Raw genomic sequence first — 27,410 nt, forward strand, 5'->3', positions numbered from 1 at the left:
GAACCCAGTAACGCTATTGGCAGCACACTATGTTATGATGAAATGAAATCTCATAGCCTCCTGCTATAAAAAAGCAAATGTACAAGTATTTCTCTGATAGGTCTGTCATATATTTATGTCAAAGAGGGTCATTACCAAACCTCCCAAAAAATCTGTTGAGAAAAATTTAGTTGCCAAGCGGACAAGAATATAAAGAATGTATGTAAAGGAGAGAGGGTGTAATCAACGTGCCAATTAATAAAAGTTTCTCCACAGAGGATGAAATAGTTTTTCCACTCATCGACATTCAAATCAGTTTAAACTTTAATGTAGCATTTTGTCCAGGTTTTTGGTTCATACCGAGTCTCTAGTAAATTGAAGCTATCATGAACATTACAAATGTTTAATTCATTTGGGAGTTAACAAACTCAGCAGGATAACACATGTAAAAAGTGATCCTTCTGATTGCAGAGTTAATACTTGGTAATGTTGCCTTCTGAAAAATTTTGCAATCACTTGAAAACAACCCAAAGATATGAATACGAAAGGATCCAAAGCTCCAATGCAATACAAGCAAAACATTCTGAATATCTGACTGTCGGATATTTGGACAAACAAAGTAGCAGCAGTACAATAGAAATAAACATACCTTACAACAGACAGCCAGAGTATTGGAAACCTTATCATAGTACACTGAGCCAGGTTTCTGATTCCTTTGATCTGTGTGATAAATTAAAGTTAAGAGTCAAAGCTGTAGTAATTCATGACCACAGCCAATGCAAAGCCACATATGCATGCGCAAAAATTCAATAAACATAACTCCTTCTAACACAGAAATTCTGTACCACTCGACACAAACAAAAGACAAGACCTTCATTATTACAGTGACCATGTGATTGACAGCTGTATTTCCTCTATATTGTTTTTTTTTTTTAAAGTTGTCTGAGAACCCAGTTTTTCATGCTGCTATTACCGATCTGATTATTTGTTTGTGTGCACAGAGAAGTCAGAACTAATTGGTGGATTATCGTTGTAGACATTTGAGAAATGAAGGTTCATACAAATACAAAAAACAGAAAACAAATGTAATGTGAGCCATGTATTATAGCATCCACAGCAGTGGTTTTAGAAACTACAAAAGGTTATTTACACTGTCACCTTACATTACTTTGATTTTTTTGAGGTTTGCGATCACATGGGGAGGTCATGGGTCAGGGCTGCCATTTAGTCAGTAGAAAGCATGCAGGGCACAGCTCAGTAAAAACGTTTTCATGGGCGCGGCGCTGATGGTGTAAGGGTTAAGCGCGCGACCATATACAGAGGCTACAGTCCTCGAAGCGGCTGTCCCGGGTTCTAGTTCCGGACCTGGCGACATTTGCCGAATGTCTGCCCATCTCTCCACCCCTCTTTCCTGTCTACCTACTGTCAAAAATAAAGGCCACTAGTGCTGAAAAAATATCTAAAAAACAAAAACAGTTTTCATCCACCCCCACCACCTCCGCTCCACCTCCTTGTGTCTCCTGTCTCTCACAGGTTCAGAGTGCAGGCTGATGCCAATTTGCCTTGATCGGCTTGAGGGAGCCGATCAGGCAGCTCTACATAAACTGCTCACCTGTAGGGCTGGGGGTGTGGCTTCACCTGGCTGGCTTTTTGGCACATGCTTTGTTCTCTAGCATTGTTTGAAGGTTTGTGGTGGGAGTTTGTGGGCTAGGTAAGTTTGGGGGACCCTGTACATTTCCATCACATAGTTTTTTCTCTGTTATACACACTAGGTAAGTAGGTTGGTGCCACTCATTTAATATTTTGAGCTTGTTTTGTGAGACTAGAATAGCAGAGCTTTCTTTTCCTTGATTTCTTCTGGCTTAGTTTAGGTGACAGTTAGGCCGTTTTGATTTATTTATTTATTTCATTTGGCACAACCTAACTGCCCCTTTCCCCCCACAGGTTGTTCAACCCTTTTGGGGTCTTTTTTTTTAATAGAGGAAAATAAATCCCATTGTACCACACTTACAAAGACTCTGTCATTTTATTATGGTTTTCCTGTGTGTTCTCCCTCCTTCAACTTGAGTGGGGGGGCCGTAACAAAAGTGGGGGCTCGTCCGGGATAATGAATAATTCCTGAGCTGAGGACAACCACAGTATTTGCAAGATTTTTGTGATTGTTTGAAAATGAGCTTTGACTTAAAGGAGTTCATTCAGGCTCCTTGCCGTGAGAAGGTGGAGTTATATCGTAAGAATGACTTGTTGGCCATTGCAGACCATTTTGATAATTCTCTGAAGAAGCATGTTGTTAAACAGGACATTAAGAATATTGTTTTGCAAAAACTGGTTGAGTTGAAAATCCTAGGAGACTCAAGTGAAACTGATCTGGATGTTTGTGATTGTGTTTCTTCTGGTGAATTAGGAGTCTCCCCGTCGGAAACAGGAGCTGCCGCCACGATAACTCCCCCAAAGGTGTTGGAGGAACATCACATGCCTCCTGGGACTTTACCTCGCTTCAGTCCTGGGTCACCAGACTCGGTAGTTCCAGTGGTATTGTCAGACTTAAAGTTCGGCTGGCTTGCCTTCAGTTGGAAGCGCATGAAAGAGAGATGGTACGTAAAGCTGAGTTGATCTCAGACTTGAGATTCGTACTTGTACACGTCGTCTTCCGCTTTATCCGGGACCGGGTCGCAGGGGCAGCAGACTCAGCAGAGATGCCCAGACGTCCCTCTCCCCAGACACCTCCTCCAGCTCCTCCGGGGGGAGCCCAAGGCGTTCCCAGGCCAGCCGAGAGACATAGTCCCTCCAGCGTGTCCTGGGCCTTCCCCTGAGCCTCCTCCCGGTGGGACGTGCCTGGAACACCTCCCGAGGAAGGCAGGAGGCATCCGGTATAGATGCCCGAGCCACCTCAACTGGCTCCTCTCGATGTGGAGGAGTAGCAGCTCTACTCCGAGCCGCTCCCGGATGGCCGAGCTCCTCACACTATCTCTAAGGGAGTGCCCGGCCACCCTACGGAGGAAGCTCATTTCCGCCGCTTGTATCCGGGATCTCGTTCTTTCGGTCATGACCCAAGGTTCATGGCCATAGGTGAGGGTAGGAACGTAGACCGACCGGTAAATCGAGAGCTTCGCTTCACTTGAGATTTGGAAGCTGGAAATTGAAGCTGAGAAGGAGATCAAATTAAAACAGGTTGAAGCGGAAGCAATGAGGCTTTCGCATAGGAAGTCATTGCTAGGTTAATCTGTTCCATCTGATTCAGTGGAGGTCTTGCTAAATAAAAACAAGTTTGATGTTAGCAGAAATATTACTTTGGTGCCACCATTTAGGCAGTCAGAAGTTGATTCCTACTTCAATGCCTTTGAAAGGATTGCAACAGCACTAGAGTGGCCAAAGGAGATGTGGGCTGTGCTGCTGCAATATAAGGTAATGGGTAAAGCACAAGAAGTTGTATCATCACTGTCAACTGAGGATGGCATGAATTATGATGTACTGAAACAGTATATCTTGTGTGCTTATTAGCTTGTGCCAGATGCTTACAGGCAACAATTTAGGAATCATAAGCGGTCTAGTAGTCAAACTGATGTGGAGTTTGCACGAGAGAAAGCTGTCTTATTTGATAAATGGTGTGTAGCTAATGAAGTCAAGAGAAGCTTTGAATCTCTTCGTCAGCTAATCTTGCTGGAAGATTTCAAGACTACATCGCCAGAGCAAATGGTGGTTTATTTAAATGAGCAAAAAGTGGCCTCATTTTCAAAAGCTGCAGTCTTGGCTGATGAGTTCATGTTGACACACAAAAATGTGTTTGTAGCTGCACCTCGTACAGATAGGGTTTCAACCGCCCATCCCCCAAAACCTGAAACAGGTCAGTCAGAAGCCAAGGCCAAGCAGCCACTTTTTCCTTCACCGGAGGTATGGGAAGGGAGGTACGGGAGTGCTTTTTGAGCTTTTGTTTTGTTAGACTAGAATAGCAGAGCTTTCTTTTCCTTTATTTCTTTTCCTTTATTTCTTCTGGCTTAGTTTAGGTGACAGTTAGGCCCTGTTTTGTTTTACTTATTTCTTTGATTTGGCACAACCTAAACTAACCATGGTTAGTCTAGTTAACCATGGTAAAGTACAGAATTGTTGTACTGTAGAGGCTGTTACAGTACATAGCAGTATAGGTTCACAAGCAGTTTTGAAAACATTGTTAAAAAGCATGTCAATAAAGATTAAGATAAACATGAAAGAGGTCTCAACTTTACTTCCATGTTTAAGTCATCATTCAACTCGTTCAATATTCAGAACACCTATTCGGCCAAATGTCTCCAGGTAGAGCTATGCATAGGAAACTGAGTACATCAACTTTATCTCAGAAACTAAATCATCATTAGGCAATTTGACTTCAGAACAGTGATATTATGAAGACCTGGTCACAAGTATGGCTTTAGAAACCATCTTAGTCAAATGCAATCATGCAGTTACCTGTAGTGTGACATTTTCCAACAAAATCCAAAAGTTTTATAGTTTTCCCCATCCATATAGTCCTCAAAGGTATCTAAAGAGAGAAAAGCATCTTTGTAATATTTAATGGTGACTCACTGAAAAACAGCCCGAATCACAGATATCTTCTTTGCTTACCCGGCATCCAATGGCACGACACAAACAAGCAATTTGGTTACAGGTCTGTTCTTCCCAGTGAATCCAGCTCATTGATGTATTGATTTTTGGGGCTGTAGGAGACAAGCAAATTAACCACAGAGGAAAACTAGTTCAATTACAGTGGTTATAAAAAGGGTACACACCACTGTTCATGACAGGTTTTTGTTATCTAACAAAATGAGACCATAATAGATTTTCACCTGTAACGTAACCAATGAAAGAATCAGCAGCTTTGGCCACCTTCCTGGCGGTAGACTGGAGTTGGGTGGGTGCAGTGTGTTTTGTCCCTGTGCTGGGCCAGCTAATGGGTTGTGCTTGGCCTGGGTTGTTGGTTGGCCCAGGTGAGGTACCCTGCTGGTTTGGGCACGTTTACTTGTTTCTTTATTTATTTATGCCTTGTTTCTCTCTCATGGGTGAGTGGATTGGGAATGCTTGCGTTGGCCGGGTGTTTGGGTGGGCTCAGCGATAAAGAGGCGTGTGGAGTTGCTGGCATTTGGATTGGATAGGGTGAGGGGCTTGCTCAGAGCAGGCTGCATGTGCAGGGCTTGCACTGTGTGGATGTGTTAGACAGTTTTTCTGGGGTGGAGCTCATGTATTAAGACTAGATTTACAAGTTTTTTTTTTATATAAACCTTATAGTTAGAGTGGCTTAGGTTATCCTGAGCCATCTCTCTAGTAATGCTTCTATAGGCCTAGGTTGCTAGAAGACATAATGGCCCGTTTCATTCTCTCTACTTCATACCTTACAATTTTGCTTTATTTTAGCTTTTAACTTTATGTTCTCTCGTTCTTGCCTAAACATATGGACGAGGACCGGTAAAATAAAGCCAGGCAAGAGCTGATATGACAACAGAATGTAGCATGGTAGCGTATTGAATAAATAAGTAATAACGGCTGATATCTAGAAATCAGGCTTGCTGACATATGGATCTGTAAATTAAATACTTATGAATAAAATATAATGTCCTACATGAACATAGATTTACCCCGAGCATCTGCTGTGAGTTTTATACTTGTATGACAACTGTTGTGCTGAAAACAGGGCTATAGACGAGAAGGGAAAACAGAAGAGTTCCGATTTTCAACTCCAGCTTAATTCGCTGCGCATCCATCGCAGATTTTGCTCTCGCTTTGCTCTATTCGCCTTAATCACACCGTTCGCATCATGTCCTTTGCATCCTCCGCCTTGCATCTCTTTTGAACGCGCCTTTACGTAGGGTTAACATGTAAATTGCCTGCTCCTGTTGTGTCTTTCACGTTCGGTGTGAACGCACCTTTAGTACTTGCTCCGGCTAACCTTCATCCCTCTTCTTTCTAGGGAAAACCTTCATCACTAGGTTTTCCTGTCCCCTGCTCTCACTACTGATCACAATGTTATCTGCAAACATCATAGTCCTGAGTCCTGTCTAATATCATCTATCAACTTGTCCATCACCAGAGCAAACAAGAAGGGGGTCAGAGCCGATTCTTGATACAGTCCCACTTTCACCTCGAACTCCTCTGTCACACCTGCAACACACCTCACCACTGTCTTACAGCTCTGAAACATGTCCTACACCACTCTAACATACTTCTGTTACTCCAGACTTCCTCATACAATACCACAGCTCTTCTCTCAGTACCCTGTCATTTGCTTTCTCTAGATCTACAAAAACACAATGCAGCTCCCTCTGACCTTTTTTGTACTTCTTTATAAATGTCCTCAAAGTAAATATTGCATCTGTAGTATTTTTTCTTGGTATGATGCCATACTACTGCTCACAGATGCTCACTTCCACTACTCTTCACCATAACTTCAGTGCATGTCTCATCAACTTTATTCCGCTGTAGTTGCCACAACTCAACATCTGCCTTGTTCTTGAAAAGTGGTACACACTTCTCATCCATTCCTCTGGCATATTATCACTCTCTAAGGCTACATTCACACTGCAGGTCTTAATGCTCAAATCAGATTTTTACAGGAATCAGATTTTTTTGCGTGGCTGTCCCCGTTACTTTGAAAATGTTGCAGCTCCAAACTGATCCACATGCAATCCATTGTATCGGACTGCGGCAGGGGCAGATTATCACATGCTCGGTAACCTCGATAGCATTTTAAAGTCCTGTTTGAACGGTTGTATACGAATTTTACAGTACAAACTTCGTGCCACATCCACACAGTTCCTATGAGCCATTCAATTAGGCTTGAATAAAGTTTTATCTCTGTTTATTAACGAGCTCTTAACGTCTCGCTGTCTCTCCACTGTGCAGTTCTATTCTAGCCCCACGTCTGTTTTGCTAACTGCTAACGTTTCTTGCTGGGCGGCGTAAAATTGTGATGAATGCGACAGAAAGTGACGTAAAAGTCACATCTAATGCGCCTTGGTCATTCCCACTGGAGCCACATTCCAAAAGATCAGATATGAGTCGGATTCAGGACAACATATGATTGTGACTTCAAAGAGTCAGATACGGGCCAGATCTAAGCGTTCCCACTTGTTTTTAACAACCTGACCTGATCACTTGACCCCAAAAAAATCTGATTTGGGCCACATTTGCCTGCAGTGTGAACAGGGCAAAGATCTCATTGAACAGCCTGGTCAAAAACTCTACTGCTGCTACTTCCATGCCTCCACAGGTATATCATCAGGACCAACTGCATTTCCACTCACTTACTTAATCCTTACCAATGTATGCTACCTCCTGATCTTTTCTCACTTCATGGTGTAGTTTTTTCACTCAAATGCTAGCAAATTTTAGAATAAACTGTGTATTATGTTCTAAACACTATCAGCATCAGTTATATTTTGTACATTCTGATGTTTGCTTTTATAAAAGTTAGAATGATCAAATACAAGAGTAGTTTAAAGATCATCCATTAATTTTTATTAATTTATTTAAATTGCGTACATTAATGATCTAAATGATCCAATGCAACATTGGTATACATGGGGTATACATAGAGTATACTGAAATGCAAACGTACCTTGTATCAATCAAAAGAGCAATAAAGGTAAAATGAAGCAACTACAGATGGGAAAGACTAAAGCCAGTGTGTCTCCCCGCTACCGAGAGAGAGAAAAGTAACAGCTGTTTTCACTCTGCTGATCTGTTAAAGCTTATCAAGGACAAGCAAGCTCAGATGTCATATTAAAGCTCAGTTAAATGATGAAAACAAACTGATATAGGTAGCCTGAATATTATTTTTGTTAAGTGTTCTGTTGCTGATTAGTTTTTTAAATGTCTCTATTTTGAGGACTTATCCCGCCCCGCCAACAAGGTAGTAATAATATGTTTTCACAGGCGATGTCATTCATTTTATTAGATCGCTACTCTACTTTCAATGTCCAAATTTCAGAAAATCTGGACAAAAAAAACACTCTGCGGGGCGCTGACACGCTGATTTAAGTACACTCCCAAGCAGGTGTATCAATGAGCCAATTGGTTTCTGAACTGGAAAAGCAATGGTCATCACTTCTACAGGAATTCTGAGCACTAATACAGGAGTCCATCAAGCCATTACAGACCTCGGTGGACCCAGTCCGCAATACTGTGAATCACTTTAATGGCTGCCGAGCTGCTGCTTCCCAGCTTGTCTAAAAGTGCTAACCTGGATTGTATTCAAAAAAACATAAAACCACGGCTGCCCAAATCACGGCAGAATTAAATGTGCACCTCAACTCTCCTGTTTCCACCAGAACTGTCCGTCGGGAGCTCCACAGTGTCAATATACACGGCCGGGCTGCTATAGCCAAACCTTTAGTCAGTCATGCCAATGCCAAACGTCGGTTTCAATGGTGCAAGGAGCGCAAATCTTGGGCTGTGGACAATGTGAAACATGTATTGTTCTCTGATGAGTCCACCTTTACTGTTTTCCCCACATCCGGGAGAGTTACGGTGTGGAAAAGCCCCAAAGAAGCGTACCACCCAGACTGTCGCATGCACAGAGTGAAGCATGGGGGTGGATCAGTGATGGTTTGGGCTGCCATATCATGGCATTCCCTTGGCCCAATACTTGTGCTAGATGGACGCGTCACTGCCAAGGACTACCGAACCATTCTTGAGGACCATGTGCATCCAATGGTTCAAACATTGTATCCTGACGGCGGTGCCGTGTATCAGGATGACAATGCACCAATACACACAGCAAGACTGGTGAAAGATTGGTTTGATGAACATGAAAGTGAAGTTGAACATCTCCCATGGCCTGCACAGTCACCAGATCTAGGCAAGTCAGGAAACGTTTTCCTCCACCAGTATCACGTAGTTACCTGGCCACTATCCTGCAAGAAGAATGGCTTAAAATCCTTCTGACCACTGTGCAGGACTTGTATATGTCATTCCCAAGACGAATTGACGATGTATTGGCCGCAAAAGGAGGCCCTACACCATACTAATAAATTATTGTGGTCTAAAACCAGGTGTTTCAGTTTCATTGTCCAACCTCTGTATTTTTCCCCATCAATTCGCTGGCCAAAAATATGCCTTTGTCTTTTTCTTTTTAAATATGCTACCGATGGATTTAAATATTTAGGGGTGTGTGCTGCAAATCCATTCGATTGTCCTTTTTCCAAAAAATGTATCCCTCTTCTGCAGATGTGTAAACCACACTTCGACAGATGGTCTGGTTTCCCACTATCCCTAGTAGGTCATGTTAGTTTAGTTAAAATGGTTGTTTTATTAAAGTTTCTATATCTTCTTTCACATATCCCGGTACTTATTGAAAAGTATTTTTTAAATAATTGGATCAATTAATAAGTTACTTTCTCTGGAGCAATAAAAACACTTGCATCAGAAAACCTCTGCTACAGCATCAAAAGGTTTGTGGTGACTTATCATTGCCCAATTTCTTACACTTACTGGTCTTGCAATAGTCATAAAACGTCTGTACTGGACAGACAATACATCAGATAAAGAGCGTCCTTCATGGGTGGATATAGAATTTGCACCTTCTAAACACACTCTTTATTCTCTGGTTTGCTCCCAGCTTCCTGTGACTGTCTCCACTTTCACCTTAAAAACAGTGAAGAAAGCTAACTGTTTAAATCTGAATTCAAATAAGAAAAAGTCCTGGGTCTTCACAAGACATTAGAAATGTCTCCCAATGTAAACAATCTCTTATTTCTACCCTCTTGTGCTGACTTGATCTTTTGGACTTGGTTTTACAAAGGAATAACTAAATAACCTTTACATCCATGGGACGTTTATGTCCTTTTCTTAGCTCTCAAAGAAATTTGACTCGCCTAAATCAGAATCAGCTTTATTGCCAAGTTTCTACAGACTACAAGGAATTTGACTACACTTTACACTTTCCTCTCAATAATAAAGAATATCTTTTTAAATGTACATACACAATTGACTTTAAAGTTGAATATACAGTGCCTTGTGAAAGTGCTTGGCCCCCTTGAACTGGTCAACCTCTTGCCACATTTCGGGCTTCAAACAAAGATATAATAATTTATAATTTTTTGTGAAGAATCAACAACAAGTGGAACACAATCGTGAAGTGGAATTAAATTTATTGGCTGTGTCAAACATTTTTAACAAATAGATAACTGAAAAGTGGGGCGTGCAATATTATTCGGCCCCCTTGCGTTAATACTTTGTAGCGCCACCCTCTGCTGCAAGTCACTTGGGGTATGTCTCTATCAGTTTTGGACATTGAGAGACTGAAATTCTTGCCCATTTTTCCTTGCAAAACAGCTCAAGCTCAGTGAGGTTGGATGGAGAGCGTTCATGAACAGCAGTCTCCAGCTCTTTCCACAGATTCTCGATTGGATTCAGGTCTGGACTTTGACTTGGCCATTCCAACACCTGGATACGTTTATTTGTGAACCATTCCATTGTAGATTTGGCTTTATGTTTTGGATCATTGTCTTGTTGGAAGATAAATGTCCGTTCCAGTCTCAAGTCTCTTGCAGACTCCAACAGGTTTTCTTCCAGAATGGTCCTGTATTTGGCCCCATCCATCTTCCCATCAATTTTGACCATCTTCCCTGTCCCTGCTGACGAAAAGCAGGCCCAAACCATGATGCTGCCACCACCATGTTTGACAATGGGGATGGTGTGTTCAGGGTGATGAGCTGTGTTGCTTTTACGTCAAACATATCGTTTTGCATTGTGGCCAAACAGTTATATTTTGTTTTCATCTGACCAGAGCACCTTCTTCCACATGTTTGGTGTGTCTCCCAGGTGGCTTGTGGCAAACTTTAAACAAGACTTTTATGGATATCTTTGAGAAATGGCTTTCTTCTTGCCACTCTTCCATAAAGGCCAGATTTGTGCAGTGTACGACTGATTGTTGTCCTATGGACAGACTCTCCCACCTCAGATGTAGATCTCTGCAGTTCATCCAGAGTGATCATGGGCCTCTTGGCTGCATTTCTGATCAGTCTTCTCCTTGTTTGAGATGAAAGTTTAGAGGGACGGCCGGGTCTTGGTAGATTTGCAGTGGTCTGATACTCCTTCCATTTCAATATGATTGCTTGCACAATGCTCCTTGGGATGTTTAAAGCTTGGGAAATCTTTTTGTATCCAAATCCGGCTTTAAACTTCTCCACAACAGTATTTCAGACCTGGCTGGTGTGTTCCTTGGTCTTCATGATGCTCTCTGCGCTTTGAACAGAACCCTGAGACTATCACAGAGCAGGTGCATTTATACAGAGACTTGATTACACACAGGTGGATTCTATTTATCATCATCAGTCATTTGGGACAACATTGGATCATTCAGAGATCCTCACTGAACTTCTGGAGTGAGTTTGCTGCACTGCAAGTAAAGGGGCCAAATAATATTGCACGCCCCACTTTTCGGTTTTTTATTTGTTAAAAAGGTTTGACACATCCAACAAATTTCATTCCACTTCACGATTGTGTCCCACTTGTTGATTCTTCACAAAAAATTAGAATTTTATATCTTTATGTTTGAAGCCTGAAATGTGGCAAGAGGTTGACCAGTTCAAGGGGGCCGAGTACTTTTGCAAGGCACTGTAACTTGAGATCAGTCAAGGTAAGCATGGGGTTGTTCTGAAACAATGACTTTCACGTGTTTATCAGAGAAACAAGCTGGAGGAAGAAACTGGCCGGTGTGGTGGCTGGTTTTAGCACAGTGCTCTGTAGTGCTGACCTCAAGGTAAAAGCCTAAACAGTTTGTGTGCAGGGTGTGTTGGGTCTGCAGAGATTTTAGCTGCCCTTTTCCTGACCCTAGCCCATATAAGTACTGGAAAGAGGGAGGGTCAGCCCTGATGATTCTTTCTGCAGCCCTGATTGTTCATGACAGTCTGGACCTGTCCTGTTTTGTGGATAAGCCACACCAAATAGAGATGGACGATGACAGGACAGACTTATGGCAGTGTAGAAGATGACCAGCAGCTCCTGTGCAAGGTTGTACTTCTAGAGTTACCTCATGAAGTACAGTCTCTGCTGGGCCTTCTTCAGAACATTGCCTATGTGTGAGGACCATCTCAGGTTTTGAGAAATGGTGGTTCCTAGGAACCGGAAGTGGGTCACAACAGATACAAGGTTGATGGTGAGAGAGGTTGTGTGGGGTTGGTGTTCTCCGAAAGTCCATCATATCCACAGTCTTGAGTGGGTTAAGTTCCAGGTGGATCTGACCACACCAGTGTACCAGCCGATCCACCTCCTGTCTGTATGCAGACTCATCAATGTCCTGGATCAGTCCAATAAATATATAAATATATAAAATATAAATAAATAAACTGAATTGAATTGAATACCTGTGGTGTCATCTGCTAACTTCAGGAGTTTCACAGATGGGTCCATTGCGGCTCGGTCATTTGTGTAGAGGGAGAAAAGGACTGGGGAGAGAACACACCCCTGGGGGGTGCCTGTGCTGATGGTTCTTGTGTGGGAGTAAATGCTCCCCAGCTTCAGCTGCTGCTGCTGGTCCTTCAATTCAATTCAATTCAATTCAAAGATACTTTATTGATCCCCGAGGGGAAATTAGAATTCCAGTACAACCCATCCAAACAGACATCATGACACAAGACAAGTGGGGGATGGGTCACCGAGGTTTTGCTGCCCACTCACAGGCGCTGCCCTTGCTAGATGAGAAAAGAGGCCACATTAGGTAAGTAGAGGGAAAAAAATCATATTTCACACTTTATCCTTAGCAGGATACAGTTTGAGATTGCAAAAAACCTCAGCACAAAGAAGCAACAAGTTTACAAAACAACATCATGCCGGGAACAGTGAAGGTGGTGTGAGGGGTGCATATGTTTATCTTGAGCATGTGTGTGTGTGCCAGTGAGTGTGTGCAAGTAAGTCCATGAGGAGATGGTGATTCACTGACAGGTGGAGGCCGGGACTTTGAGCTGGATGAGCTTCTGGTGGATGATGTCTGGGTTGACAGTGTTGAAGGCCGAGCTGAAGTCCTCAAACAGGGTCCTTGCGTACATCTCTGGGTGCTCGAGGTGTTGGAGGACGAAGTGTAGTCCCCTGCTTGGTGCTTGATGGTCATTGTGCCGGAGGTTGGTGGGGGCCAGTCCCCCTGGCCCGCCAAGAGGACTGGGACCCAGGCTTGGCCTGCACAGCATGTGTGGCAGTGTGGCTGGATCAGAAGGGCCTGGTGCCCCATGTCTCAATCTGAGCCTCTTTGGTCTGGGGGCTCCTGCACTTTACTGACAACCTACCTCTCCGTAGGACATATGGCTGCCCTGGGGTGATGCACTGCGTTTGTCTGACTGGGGCTGTTGTGGCCATCTGGAGACGATTCCTTAGAGGCTCCTGGGTGCTGTGTGTTGCAGGCCTTCTACTGTTCTCATCACTTTAACAACTGTATAACTCCAAGTGTTTGTTGCAGCACCTTTAGCTTTTATTACAGCACTCAGTCATTTTGGGTAGGATTTTGGTGGCTTGGATGTTTTTCTTTGTAAGAAAAGGCTTCCGTCTTGCCACCCTACCCCATAGCCCATTCATATGAAGAATACGGGAGATTGTTGTCACATGTAGTACACAGCCAGTACTTGCCAGAAATTCCTGCAGTTCCTTCAGCGTTGCTGACGGCCTCTTGGAAGCCTCCCTGACCAGTTTTCTTCTCGTCTTTTCATCAATATTTGAGGGACATCCAGTTCTTGGTAATGTCTCTGTTGTGCCATATTTTCTCCACTTGATGATGACTGTCTTCACTGTGTTCCATGGTATATCTAATGCTTTGGAAATTCTTTTGTACCCTTCTCCTGACTGATATCTTTCAACAATGAGATCCCTCTGATGCTTTGGAAGCTCTCTGCAGACCATGGCTTGTGCTGGAAGATGTGGCTACACAAATGTAAGGAAAAGCCTACAAGAACAGCTGAACTTTATTTCATGTTGACCAGAGGCACTTTAATTGGTGACGGGTGTGTGCTGACTCCAATTTAACATGAGTTTGAATGTGATTGGTTAATTCTGAACACAGCCACATGCAACCACATTATCTCCGTTCTTTATATTTACTTTCTATTTCTATTTTTTCTATTTTCAATTGCATTGTACAGGTTACAGGTCACGTTACAGGTGGAAAAGGTTGTGAAATTATTTATCTGGATGTGAATTTTTAATATCATGAAAACCTGGCATTTGAGCAGGGGTGTGTAGACTTTTTATATCCAATGTATATAAATTAAAATAAATGTCTTAAAAACTAATTCCCATTCCCTGGCTTTTGAGTACGAGACGCTAAATAAATCTTAGAAATTTTAACTCTTCTGTGTTATATTTATTTTTACTACAGTTTAATACGATTTGCTATTTTGTGATTTTAGGTTTTATTGTGAAGCATTTTTTTAACTGTTGCTTTTGAATATCGATACATCCATTTATTGTCTTCTGCTTATCCAGGGTCGGGTCGGGGGGGCAACAGCCTAAGCAGAGAGACCCAAATTTCCCTCTCCTCAGCCACTTGCGCCAGTTCACACGGGGGAATCCCAAGACGTGCCCAGGCTAGCCTAGAAACATAGTCCTTCCAGCGTGTCCTGGGTCTTCCTCTGGGTCGCCCCCCAGTGGGACGTGCCTGGATCACCTCACCAGGGAGGCGTCCAGTAGGCATCCTAACCAGATGCCCGAGCCACCTCAACAGGCTCCTCTCGACATGGAGAAGCAGCGGCTCTACTCAGGGTCCCTCCCGGACGACTGAGCTTCTCACCCTATCTCTAAGGGAGAGCCCAGACACCCTGCGAAGGAAACTTATTTCGGCCGCTTGTATCTGTGATCTCGTTTTTTTGGTCACGACCAAAAGCTCATGACCATAGATGAGGGTAGGAACATAGATCGACCGGTAAATCGAGAGCTTCGCTTTTTGACTCAGCTCTCTCTTCACCACGACAGACCGGTACAGTGCCCGCATCACTGCAGACGCAACACCAATCCGTCTATCGATCTCCCGCTCCATTTTTCCCTCATTCGTGAACAAGACCCCAAGATACTTGAACTCCTCCACTTGAGGCAGGACCTCCTCCTTGACCCGGAGAAGGCACTCTACCCGTTTCTCGCTTAAGACCATGGCCTCAGACTTGGAGGCACTGACTCTCATTCTGGCCGCTTCACACTCGGGTGCGAACTCCAGTGAGAGCTTTAGATCACGAGCTGATGAACCCAATAGGACCACATCATACACAAAAAGCAGAGAAGCAATCCTAAGGCCACCAAAACTGATCCTCTCAACACCTTGACTGCGCCTAGAAATTCTGTCCATAAAAGTTATGAACAGAATCGGTGACAAAGGGCAACCTTGGCGAAGTCCAACCCTCACCGGAATCAAGTCCGACTTACTGCCACCAATGCGGACCAAGCCCTGACACCGGTCATACAGGGACCTAACAGCCCGTATCAAAGGGGCTGGTACCCCATACTCCAGGAGTACCAACCACAGGATTCCACGAGGGACAAGGTCGAACGTCTTCTACAAGTCCACAAAGCACATGTAGACTGGTTGGGCGAATTCCCATGCACCCTGCAGGACCCTGCTGAGGGTGTAGAGCTGGTTCAGTGTTCCACGGCCAGGACGAAAACCAAACTGTTCTTGAATCCTAGGTTTGACTATCCGACGGACCCTCCTCTCCAGAATCCCCGAGTAGACCTTACCATGGAGGCTTAAGAGTGTGACTCCCCTATAGTTGGAACACACTCTATGGTCCCCCTTTTTGAATAGGGGGACCATCATCCCGGTCGGGCGATCCAGTGGAACTGCCCCCGATGTCCACACAATGCTGCAGAGTCGCGTTAGCCAACACAACCCTACAACAAATCTCATCCACCACGGGGCCTTACCACCGAGGAACGTCTTAATCACCTCAGTGACCTCAGCACCAGAGATTGGAGAGCCCGCCCCAAGGTCCCCAAGCTCCGCTTCCTCAGTGGAAGACGTGGCGGTGGGAATGAGAAGCTCTTCGAAGTAATCTGTGCACCGACCCACAATGTCCTGAGTTGAGGTGAACAGCACACTCTCCCCACTGTAAACAGTGTTGGTGGTGTACCTCGTTCTCCGCCGAGACGCCGGATGGTGGACCAGAATCGTCTCGAAGCCATATGGAATATTATATATAAATAAATTATATATCATATATAAATATATGATATATAAATAAATTTCACATTGCAATTGCACGTTTAGTTAAATTATATGGGCTACAGGTCACATTTAAGGTCGTAAAATATTTTGGTCTCATTTATACGTCAAAACAGTGGTGTGTAAACCTCTAATATTAAGTATTTAAGTTTTCTGTGTCCATGGAGTGGAGATCCACATACCAAAGGTTACACCCATCATTCCTTGCTCCCTTTTATTTGCAATTTTTTCAGGAAGCTTCATTAATGTATCAATCAACTGAAAGATGAAAAATACAGTAACTATGTTAAAACTTTGTAAAAAAAAAAAAAAAGACAATACATTCCTACATGCTATATCAACTTACAAGATGTGCTCCTTTGGTGGCTAGGGCAGCTCCAAGTTCTTCAGCAGTACAGTTTTTCTGAACCTTATGGAGCTCCTGGTTTAGAATGGGCCCAACGTCAAACCTTAAATATGAATACATTTGTGTTAGCATTTTCAGCAGTCACAATTTTGTGTTTTCAAAAATAATAGCCATGAAGTCTGACCTCAACAAGCAATGACAATGTTCTTCCACTTTTTGCAGTCTCAAAGGAAAACATTTACAGATAGGCATTTAAATGAGCTTTCCACTGATTCATTTTAAAGACATTTAACTTTCAAAAATACTCCAGCTGTAAGTATTGGTTATTCCTATTGAGTTCAAATGAATTTATAAGGTTATACATCATCAGTTCCAATAAGTACTTTCTTAAGATTATGATAACAGCACGTGCTTCCAAGACTTGCTTCCTTCTCTTATTACAGGATGTGGTAATAAGAGTGCTGTGCATTTGTACATCCGATTTACTGCATCCAATGTCTCTGGGAAGACCGCTGAAAAAAACATTGATTTAGAGGGAATAGAAGTTTAGATTTATTAGGGCAAGCTGCCACAGCTAATACACAATTTAACCGAGAACTGCAGAAGTTAGCTCTTAGTCGGTTACTGTAATTAGCATAAGGAAATAATGAATAAGAAGGTTTCCCTTCTGTTTACTTGTTGGGACGTATCTGGATAATTGTGACTCCTGTCACAGTGTCACCATGCATGATGGTGTGGAAGACAGGTGCTGGACCTCTCCACCTTGGAAGCAGGCTGGGGTGAACATTTAAAATCCCACTGAATCAAAATAATACACACAAAGAAAAAGAGAAAAAATTTAAAAATAATAAAGTATCTTACAATATCATCCGACAATCAACATGACATATAATAGGTAAATACAAACAATACATTCCAAAAAGCAACAAAAGACTGTGAAAGATTGAGAAATGCTAAAAAAAAAAACCTGTTACATAGATAGATACATTAATTTACACATATATAGAGCTGGGTGATAAAACGATGGCAATATATATCTTGATATAATTTTTCCACAACAGACACATAAGAAAGGGTTGATATAGACCCCCCTACCGCCACCATATCTCCCCTCCTTGAAAACAACGCCTGTACAGCAGCAACAACCAACCAGAGTTGGCTTTCTCGTGCCTTACGATAAAAAAAAATCGAGGAGAGACAGAAACAGTGTGCTATACAGTGCTGTTTGCTAAAACCGGCCGCCACACAAGCTCTTTAAATTACCACCTTAATAGCATTCATTCAGTCATGCTACATGGCAGAGAGGCTTCAACTTCTCAATGACAAAGGGCGAGTATGCAAAGACAAAAAAGCAGAGGACATTACGCAAACAAATCTGTAACATGATAGAGAAAGACATGATGCCAATAAGCATGGTTGATGGTGAGGGCTTTCGTGACTTAATGCACTTAATGGAGCCAAGCTTTAACATCTCTTCAAGAGCAACCATAACCACCCGTTTAGAGGCGCGCTACAAAAAGGCAGCTGAATTGAATGCACAGCTAAGAGCACGAAGTGTTGCTCTCACAACCGATTGTTGGACAGCACAACACAACAGAGAGCTACATAATAGTAACTGTTCACTTCATTGACACGGAGTGGAAAATAAAGTCTGCGGTCCACCTCATAGACAGTATGTCAGAGCAACATACAGCTGACAATTTAGCAGATCGGCTGAATCAAGCAGTGTAGTCGTGGGGACCAAGAGGTCACGTTATAGCCTGTGTAACATGACAATGCACCAAACATCGCCTCCGTAAACAACCCCAACAGAGTGGGTTGGAGTTCAGTCCCATGCTTTAGTTCCATGCTTTGCACATACTTTCCATTTGGCTGTCAATAATGGATTCACTGCTACTGGTGTTAGTTGGGTCATTGTGGATGCCGGCAGACTGGTAAAACATTTCAACCACAGCACTCCCGCTACCAAAGCACTGGATGCGAAGTAAAAACAAATGCAGCAAACAGCTCATTATCTCATTCAGTCCTGTAAAACCAGGTTGAACTCAGATTGTGACATGTTTGAAAGACTTCTCTAACAGCGATGGGCCATGTCTGCTGTGACAAAGCTTTCAGATGCAAGGATGTTGGAGTTGAGAGTACTGCCAACTGATTGAGGACATGACACCTGTGCTGGACGCACGAAAGTGTGCAATTATCATCATGTCTGCGGAGAGTGAAGCGTCTGTACTCAACATTTTCCCCTCACCTTCAGCTTCATCAACATGCATCTCAAGGCATTGGACAGAGACAGCATCAAAGCGGCAAAGTTCAAATCTAAAGTGAAGTCCTCACTTGGTGACAGGATGAAGGTAGGCCTCATAATAATTTACGTAATAAATTTAAGCAGTTTAAAAAAGTCCGCTATCTGTTACCCATAATGCTTTTTATTATTATTGTTGAGTTAGTTGTAAATAAAATTAATGTTTAGACACATTTCAACAGTCACTGTGTAAAAACTTACTCAAGTATAGTTCCAATGTGAAACTTAAATACATAAAAATGTTATGATTTGGGGTTGTTTGGTTTTTGGTTTCTGTTTTTTTCTTATGTTTTTCACAGTTAAGGTTTTGACTCATTCTTTTGTTATTATTCTTCTTAGATTTTGAATCATGCTTCTGTTATTTTCCTGGTCATGCTTTAGTTTTGTCGTCTAGTTCATGTTTTGTCAAGTTTGGTTTTGTTTGTATATTAGAATCTCTGTTTTTGCCGCAGCCACGTTTTGTTCTGTCTGTCAATTAAGTTTATTCGGTTCACCTGTCCAAGGTAATCTATCTCCTTGCTCCACCTGGTTTTCACTCCATATATACACACCTGTTCAGTTAGTCATGGCGGAAACATTTCTCATGCTCGTCTTGTTCTCTAACCAAGTCTTGTCTTTTTGATCATGCCATGCCTGTCTTGCCTGCCCGTTTGTTTTGTTCCTGCCTCCTGTAGTGAGTGAGTTTTCGTAATTAAACCTTTTTTTTTTTTACTTACCATCATCTGCATTCTGGGGTCCAATATCTTGCAAACCATAACAAAATGTTTCTGCCATGACTAACTGAACAGGTGTGTATACAGGTCCTTCTCAAAATATGAGCATATTGTGATAAAGTTCATTATTTTCCATAATGTCATGATGAAAATTTAACATTCATATATTTTAGATTCATTGCACACTAACTGAAATATTTCAGGTATGTTATTGTCTTAATACAGATGATTGTGGCATACAGCTCATGAAAACCCAAAATTCCTATCTCACAAAATTAGCATATTTCATCCGACCAATAAAAGAAAAGTGTTTTTAATACAAAAAACGTCAACCTTCAAATAATCATGTACAGTTATGCACTCAATACTTGGTCGGGAATCCTTTTGCAGAAATGACTGCTTCAATGCGGCGTGGCATGGAGGCAATCAGCCTGTGGCACTGCTGAGGTCTTATGGAGGCCCAGGATGCTTCGATAGCGGCCTTTAGCTCATCCAGAGTGTCGGGTCATGAGTCTCTCAACGTTCTCTTCACAATATCCCACAGATTCTCTATGGGGTTCAGGTCAGGAGAGTTGGCAGGCCAATTGAGCACAGTGATACCATGGTCAGTAAACCATTTACCAGTGGTTTTGGCACTGTGAGCAGGTGCCAGGTTTTGCTGAAAAATGAAATCTTCATCTCCATAAAGCTTTTCAGCAGATGGAAGCATAAAGTGCTCCAAGATCTCCTGATAGCTAGCTGCATTGACCCTGCCCTTGATAAAACACAGTGGACCAACACCAGCAGCTGACACGGCACCCCAGACCATCACTGACTGTGGGTACTTGACACTGGACTTCTGGCATTTTGGCATTTCCTTCTCCCCAGTCTTCCCCCAGACTCTGGCACCTTGATTTCCGAATGACATGCAGAATTTGCTTTCATCCGAAAAAAGTACTTTGGACCACAACAGTCCAGTGCTGCTTCTCTGTATCCCAGGTCAGGCGCTTCTGCCGCTGTTTCTGGTTCAAAGGTGGCTTGACCTGGGGAATGCAGCAACTGTAGCCCATTTCCTGCACACGCCTGTGCACGGTGGCTCTGGATGTTTCTACTCCAGACTCAGTCCACTGCTTCCGCAGGTCCCCCAAGGTCTGGAATCGGCCCTTCTCCACAATCTTCCTCAGGGTCCGGTCACCTCTTCTCGTTGTGCAGCGTTTTCTGCCACACTTTTTCCTTCCCACAGACTTCCCACTGAGGTGCCTTGATACAGCACTCTGGGAACAGCCTATTCGTTCAGAAATTTCTTTCTGTCTTACCCTCTGCTTGAGGGTGTCAATAGTGGCCTTCTGGACAGCAGTCAGGTCGGCAGTCTCACCCATGATTGGGGTTTTGATTGATGAACCAGGCTGGGAGTTTTAAAGGCCTCAGGAATCTTTTGCAGGTGTTTAGAGTTAACTCATTGATTCAGATGATTAGGTTCATAGCTTGTTTAGAGACCCTTTTAATGATATGCTAATTTTGTGAGATAGGAATTTGGGGTTTTCATGAGCTGTATGCCAAAATCATCCATATTAAGACAATAAAAGACCTGAAATATTTCAGTTAGTGTGCAATGAATCTAAAATATATGAATGTTAAATTTTCATCATGACATTATGGAAAATAATGAACCTTATCACAATATGCTAATATTTTGAGAAGGACCTGTATATGGAGTGAAAACCAGGTGGAGCAAGGAGACCAGGAAAATAACAGAAGCATGATTCAAAATCTAAGAAGAATAATAACAAAAGAATGAGTCAAAACCTTAACTGTGAAAAACATAAGAAAAAACCAGAAACCAAAAACCAAACAACTCCAAATCATAACAAAAAATGTGAAGCTAGCTTAATGTTTTGCATAATTATATATATATATATATATATATATATATATATATATATATATATATACAGGGGTTGGACAATGAAACTGAAACACCTGGTTTTAGACCACAATAATTTATTAGTATGGTGTAGGGCCTCCTTTTGCGGCCAATACAGCGTCAATTTGTTTTGGGAATGACATATACAAGTCCTGCACAGTGGTCAGAGGGATTTTAAGCCATTCTTCTTGCAGGATAGTGGCCAGGTCACTACGTGATACTGGTGGAGGAAAACGTTTCCTGACTCGCTCCTCCAAAACATCCCAAAGTGGCTCAATAATATTTAGATCTGGTGACTGTGCAGGCCATGGGAGACGTTCAACTTCACTTTCATGTTCATCAAACCAATCTTTCACCAGTCTTGCTGTGTGTATTGGTGCATTGTCATCCTGATACACGGCACCGCCTTCAGGATACAATGTTTGAACCACTGGATGCACATGGTCCTCAAGAATGGTTCGGTAGTCCTTGGCAGCCCATCTAGCACAAGTATTGGGCCAAGGGAATGCCATGATATGGCAGCCCAAACCATCACTGATCCACCCCTATGCTTCACTCTGGGCATGCAACAGTCTGGGTGGTGCGCTTCTTTGGGGCTTCTCCACACCGTAACTCTCCCGGATGTGGGGAAAACAGTAAAGGTGGACTCAGAGAACAATACATGTTTCACATTGTCCACAGCCCAAGATTTGCGCTCCTTGCACCATTGAAACTGACATTTGGCATTGGCATGAGTGACCAAAGGTTTGGCTATAGCAGCCCGGCCGTGTATATTGACCCTGTGGAGCTCCCGACGGACAGTTCTGGTGGAAACAGGAGAGTTGAGGTGCACATTTAATTCTGCCGTGATTTGAACAGCCGTGGTTTTATGTTTTTTGGATACATTCCGGGTTAGCACCCAAACATCCCTTTCAGACAGCTTCCTCTTGCGTCCACAGTTAATCCTGTTGGATGTGGTTCGTCCTTCTTGGTGGTATGCTAACATTACCCTGGATACCGTGGCTCTTGATACATCACAAAGACTTGCTGTCTTGGTCACAGATGCACCAGCAAGACGTGCACCAACAATTGGTCCTCTTTTGAACTCTGGTATGTCACCCATAATGTTGTGTGTATTTCAATATTTTGAGCCAAACTGTGCTCTTACCCTGCTAATTGAACCTTCACACTCTGCTCTTACTGGTGCAATGTGCAATCAATGAAGACTGGCTACCAGGCTGGTCCAACTTAGCCATGAAACCTCCCACACTAAAATGACAGGTGTTTCAGTTTCATTGTCCAACCCCTGTATATATTTATACAGTACAGACCAAACGTTTGGACACACCTTCTCATTCAAAGAGTTTTCTTTATTTTCATGACTATGAATATTGTAGCTTCACACTGAAGGCATCAAAACTATGAATTTACACATGTGAAATTATATACTGAACAAAAAAAGTGTGAAACAACTGAAAATATGTCTTATGTTATAGGTTCTTCAAAGTAGCCACCTTCTGCTTTGATTACTGCTCCGCACACTCTTGGCATTCTGTTGATGAGCTTCAAGAGGTAGTCACCTGAAATGGTTTTCCAACAGTCTTGAAGGAGTTCCCAGAGATGCTTAGAACTTGTTGGCGCTTTTGCCTTCACTCTGCAGTCCAGCTCACCCAAACCATCTCGATTGGCTACAAGTCCGGTGACTGTGGAGGCCAGGTCATCTGGCGCAGCACCCCATCACTCTCCTTCTTTGTCAAACAGCCCTTACACAGCCTGGAGGTGTGTTTGGGATCATTGTCCTGTTGAAAAATAGATGATGGTCCAACTAAACGCAAACCGGATGGAATAGCATACCGCTATTCCAAGATGCTGTGGTAACCATGCTGGTTCAGTATGCCTTCAATTTTGAATAAATCCCCAACAGTGTCACCAGCAAAGCACCTCCACACCAATACACCTCCTCCTCCATGCTTCACGGTGGGAACCAGGCATGTAGAGTCCATCCGTTCACCTCTTCTGCGTTGCACAAAGACACGGTGGTTGGAACCAAAGATCTCAAACTTGGACTCATCAGACCAAAGCACAGATTTCCACTGGTCTAATGTCCATTCCTTGTGTTCTTTAGCCCAAACAAATCTCTTCTGCTTATTGCCTGTCCTCAGCAGTGGTTTCCTAGCAGCTATTTTACCATGAAGGCCTGATTCACAGTCTCCTCTTAACAGTTGTTCTAGAACTGTGTGTGTCATTGACCTGTTCTCTAATCTGAGCTGCTGTTAACCTGCGATTTCTGAGGCTGGTGACTCGGATGAACCTATCGTCTGCAGCAGAGGTGACTCTTGGTCTTCCTTTCCTGGGGCGGTCCTCATGTGAGCCAGTTTCTTTGTAGCGTTTGATGGTTTTTGCGAGTGCACTTGGGGACACTTTCAAAGTTTTCCCAATTGTTCGGACTGACTGATCTTCATTTCTTAAAGTAATGATGGCCACTGGTTTTTCTTTACTTAGCTGCTTTTTTCTTGCCATAATACAAATTCTAACTGTCTATTCAGTAGGACTATCAGCTGTGTACTGTATCCACCTCCTGCACAACACAACAGATGGTCCCAACCCCATTTATAAGGCTTGAAATCCCACTTATTAAACCTGACAGGGCACACCTGTGAAGTGAAAACCATTTCAGGTGACTACTTTTTGAAGCTCATCAACAGAATACGTAGAGTGTGTGAAGCAGTAATCACAGCAAAAGGTGGCTACTTTGAAGAACCTAGAATATAATACATATTTTCAGTTGTTTCACACTTTTTTGTTAAGTATATAATTCCACATGTGTTAATTCATAGTTTTGATGCCTTCAGTGTGAATCTACAATATTCATAGTCATGAAAATAAAGAAAACTATTTGAATGAGAAGGTGTGTCCAAACTTTTGGTCTGTACTGTATATATTTTGTTTAAAGCATATTGCATCTGTCGAAATCATATCAACACCACCAATGCTAGCAACAATGCTAGACCCTCAGCACAAGCACCTGGACTTTCCTTCCCCTCCATGGAAGATTTCTACTAATTCTAAACTGCTTGAACTGGCTCTAGCAGAACATGTGAGCTCCAAGTCAGAAGATATCACAACCCCACAGGAGGAGGCCAGAGGTATGACTGTTCAGGAAACTGCAGTTCAGGGACGCACTTCTGCAAAGGTAACCTCGGGTGAAAACTATTCCACCTCCCACAATGATGAGGCAGAGAAAGAAGTACACTGCTATCTGAAAGATCCTCAGCCACCTCTTGATTCCAGTCCCACAGAGTGGTGGAAGGTCAATGAGAGAAGGTTACCAAGGATGGTAGCCTTGGCAGAACTATATTTGTGCATACCATGCACATCAGTCTCATCTGAACATGTACAGGTCCTTCTCAATTCTCTTTACTATATAAATGCTTCCAATTGGTAAAATTATCAGGCAGCATAGGATAAATTTTCACTGTTACGCTGATGATACTCAGCTTTACTTATCCATTAACCCTGATGAGCCCAACCAGTTAGACTATAAGCATGTCTTGGAGACATAAAAACTTGGATGACTTAAAATTTTCTGCTTCTAAATTCAGACAAGACAGAAGTTGTCGTCTTTGGACCGGAGTCTATGAAAAAGAAACTGCTTAGTAAATCACTTAACTTGGATGGGATTAAATTAACTTCTGGTAATAAAGTAAAAAACCTTGGTGTTATTTTTGACCAGGACATGTCATTTAAATCCAATATTAAACAGGTTTCTAGGTTTCTTTCTTTCACCTCCGGAACATTGCCAAAATTAGAAATATCCTATCCAGGTGTGACGCTGAAAAATTAGTCCATGCATTTGTTACTTCAAGGCTGGACTATTGTAATTCTTTACTATCAGGATGTCCACAAAATGAAGTTAAAAGCCTTCAGCTGATTCAAAATGCTGGAGCAAGAGCTTTGATGAAAATTAAAAAGAGAGATCATATTTCTCCTATTTTAGTTTCCCTTCATTGGCTCCCTGTTAAATCCAGAATAGAATTTAAAATTATCCTCCTCACATATAAAGACCTTAATGATCTAGGTCCATCATACATCAGAGATCTTGACACCTTTGTGGAGGGGGGCATTGTCCCAGCTTCTGCTGGCAACAACTTAATGCTCACCCTCTACCGATGATCCACTTGGCCTTGTCTTTGGAGTGTGAGGCGGTTCAGCGCTATTCTCCGCCTGCTTCCCTAGTTTCGCACCTGATCTGGCTGCGAAGCCTTTGTCTTGCTCCCGCCACAAGAAACGTCGGCGTGGAATGACTTCCTGTGGTTCTGTTGGCGAGGAGGTGGGTCCAATGCTGGCTGATGTGAGGGCTGCAGCGAGTAATCCCGGGTCTTCATCTGCCACAGCACTGTCCCAGGCTCGTTGCAGCTCTGCCCATGCCGTATTCGCTCGCTCCAGCCCAGGTTTCTGTGGCAACACCAGATGAGCTGGAGGAGTGGTTGAGGTTTTTTGCTTGCCAGATTAAAAGCTTCAGGAGGATCAGCCGTTTGCATTCCTCTCCTGAGCTTAAGGCCAAGCTCAGAGAGATGGAAGAAGATTACGAGGCAGCAGTAAGGCAGTTCTACTGCCGCCTACCTTCATCCTCTCCAAGTCTTCTGAGTGCTGCTGCTGCAGAGCAGCCCACGCCAGCTCTCCACAGTGCTCCTCCTGCAGCTCAGCCATCGGCAGGTCTGCAAAACAAAGCGGCAGCTCAGCCCACGCCATGTTTGCAGAACAAAGCGGCAGCTCAGCTGACGCCATGTCTGCAGAACACAGCGGCAGCTCAGTCCACGTCATGTCTCCAGAGTGCCGCCATTGTGCCGCCCAAGTCTGCCTCAACCTCCTCCACACGCCACAGAGGACGTCGAAAGAGGGACGCCTCAGCCCCAGCTCAAGCCACTGAGGGTCTGGCCGATGCCCCAGCCCCAACTCTAAGGGTCTAGCCGACGCCTGAGCCTCTGTTCAAGCCACTGAGGGTCTGGCCGACGCCTCAGCCCCTGCTCCCACCACTGAGGGTCCCGGCAACACCTCAGCTTCTGTTCCTGGTCTGAAGGTCTTCCAGGGGTTCACTAAGAGACTGGTCCTTGTCCTAATTTCTGAAACCCAAGACAAAGGGTTCAAGGACGAGCCGCCACCAGATTCTGTTCCTGAGTGGTACGAGAAGGAATTCGTCCTCGTCTTGACCTCTGAATCCGGTGACAAAGGGTTCGAGGAGAAACCGCCACTTGATCCTGTTTCTGCCTTCGAGGGTCCCGTCGGCACTGCTTCAGCCTCTAAGCTATCGCCAGGCTCTGCTTCAGCTTCTGATGGATCGCCAGGCTCTGCTTCAGCCTCTGAGGGATCGCCAGGCTCTGTATTAGCCTCTGAGGGATCGCCAGGCTCTGCTTCAGCCTCTGGGGCATCGCATCGCCAGGCTCTGCTTCAGCCTAAGAGGCATCACCAGGCTCTGCTTCAGCCTCTGAGGCATCGCCAGGCTCTGCTTCAGCCTCTGAGGGATCACCAGGCACCATGAAGGCCAAGCCTGACTCCAAGTCTCCGGAGTTCCCTAGGGTCCTCTACTCTGCTCGGCCAACCTCCAGAGCGAGGGTCCTCTACTCTGCTCGGCCGACCTCCAGACCGTCACTTCCTTCGTCGCCGGCCTCCTACACTCATTTAGGAGAATCCAACAGAGAGCCTCAGTCAGCTTGTTGAAGAGGCTGGGGCTCCTCCTGCAGCCAAAAATGAGCCTGACTACAAAAAAGAAACAGCGGCCCCATTTGACGCCGAGGAGGTGCCATTGAGAAAGGTGCACCGGCTTGATTTTAAACGCGGCGGTAATGTCTGGTTTAGCAAGCCAGGCTCCACACCCCGCAGTTTTTATAAGCGATATGGCGTGATCTACGATAGCATAATACAAGGAAATTGGGGACTTGGGAATAATGGAATTAATACTGAAACGGGGACCGAATTGAGGAGCTGAAAGACCGATAAGGCGCTTTTTTCCTGAATACTTTCTG

General features: G+C 43.6%; 1 protein-coding gene across 7 annotated transcripts in view; it reads right to left on the reverse strand.

Annotated features, from left to right (window-relative positions):
• The window catches only part of mtfmt (mitochondrial methionyl-tRNA formyltransferase), a 101,161-nt gene that overhangs the window by 59,411 nt on the left and 14,340 nt on the right, over positions 1-27,410 (reverse strand). For 6 of the 7 annotated variants that reach the window (XM_047363261.1, XM_047363260.1, XM_047363262.1 and 3 more), the window contains exons 3-8: positions 17,166-17,288; positions 16,491-16,593; positions 16,327-16,402; positions 4,579-4,670; positions 4,423-4,495; positions 629-699 (exon numbers count right to left, since the gene is read on the reverse strand). In XM_047363261.1, coding sequence (XP_047219217.1) covers positions 629-699; positions 4,423-4,495; positions 4,579-4,670; positions 16,327-16,402; positions 16,491-16,593; positions 17,166-17,288 — 538 coding nt within the window. The remainder of the gene's footprint in view (positions 1-628; positions 700-4,422; positions 4,496-4,578; positions 4,671-16,326; positions 16,403-16,490; positions 16,594-17,165; positions 17,289-27,410) is intronic. The other variant, XM_047363264.1, reaches the window with a different exon arrangement.

This window comes from Girardinichthys multiradiatus, chromosome 4 (assembly GCF_021462225.1).
Source record: "Girardinichthys multiradiatus isolate DD_20200921_A chromosome 4, DD_fGirMul_XY1, whole genome shotgun sequence".
Taxonomy (NCBI): Eukaryota; Metazoa; Chordata; class Actinopteri; order Cyprinodontiformes; family Goodeidae; genus Girardinichthys; species Girardinichthys multiradiatus.